Here is an 898-nt window from a genome sequence, read left to right on the forward strand (position 1 = left end):
CACACAGCTGTGTCAGACGCCGCCCCAGCTCTCGTGGGGGACACGTGGTGGGAGGCTGCAGAGGAGGAACTGAGGTCTGAGATGGCCACGGAGGGGCTGCCCTGCCTGTCCAGGCCCACTGTCCTTGGCCCTCACCCTCACCGTGGCCCTGGCACCGGCCACTGAGCAGGACGAGGGTAGCCCAGCTGGCGTGGGGCTGGGCGGGCACCCTCACCCTGTGAACCCCGAGCCCATGGGGAGGCCATCACCCTCCCAGCAGGCATTCACAACACGTGGACGTTCCTGGGACTGGAACCCACTTGGAACACGTGCCCCCTGAAGTCACTGGGCGGCGGGCGTCCCCCGCACTGTGCACTCGCTGACGGGACAGCCGTCGGTGAGGCGCGGGTCCAGGTGACGCAGCGCACACCACGCAGAGCTGATGATGACGTAGAGGATTACAATGAACCCACAAGCCTCTTTCATCCCCATGTGGCCCGGCTGGTGGGCGAGGGGAGCACGCTGGCCCCAGCCGAGCTTGAGCATCAGTCCCACCTGCCCGGTCGGGAACAGTGTCACGTTGTTACGGGGAGTCAGTCACCGGGAACAGTGTCACGTTGTTACGGGAGTCAGTCACCGGGAACAGTGTCACGCTGTTACGGGGAGTCAGTCACCGGGAACAGTGTCACGTTGTTACGGGGAGTCAGTCACCGGGAACAGTGTCACGCTGTTACGGGGAGTCAGTCACCGGGAACAGTGTCACGCTGTTACGGGGAGTCAGTCACCGGGAACAGTGTCACGTTGTTACGGGGAGTCAGTCACCGGGAACAGTGTCACGCTGTTACGGGGAGTCAGTCACCGGGAACAGTGTCACGCTGTTACGGGGAGTCAGTCACCGGGAACAGTGTCACGCTGTTAC

General features: G+C 63.6%; 1 protein-coding gene across 1 annotated transcript in view; it reads right to left on the reverse strand.

The window, feature by feature from the left end:
• Positions 1–321: 321 nt before the first annotated feature.
• RNF212 (ring finger protein 212) overlaps positions 322–898 on the reverse strand; it is a 20,114-nt gene continuing 19,537 nt past the window's right edge. The window contains exon 12 of the mRNA XM_023748072.1: positions 322–534. Within this exon, the coding sequence (XP_023603840.1) occupies positions 322–534 (213 nt within the window). The remainder of the gene's footprint in view (positions 535–898) is intronic.

This window comes from Myotis lucifugus, unplaced genomic scaffold, assembly GCF_000147115.1.
Source record: "Myotis lucifugus unplaced genomic scaffold, Myoluc2.0 scaffold_1118, whole genome shotgun sequence".
NCBI lineage: Eukaryota > Metazoa > Chordata > Mammalia > Chiroptera > Vespertilionidae > Myotis > Myotis lucifugus.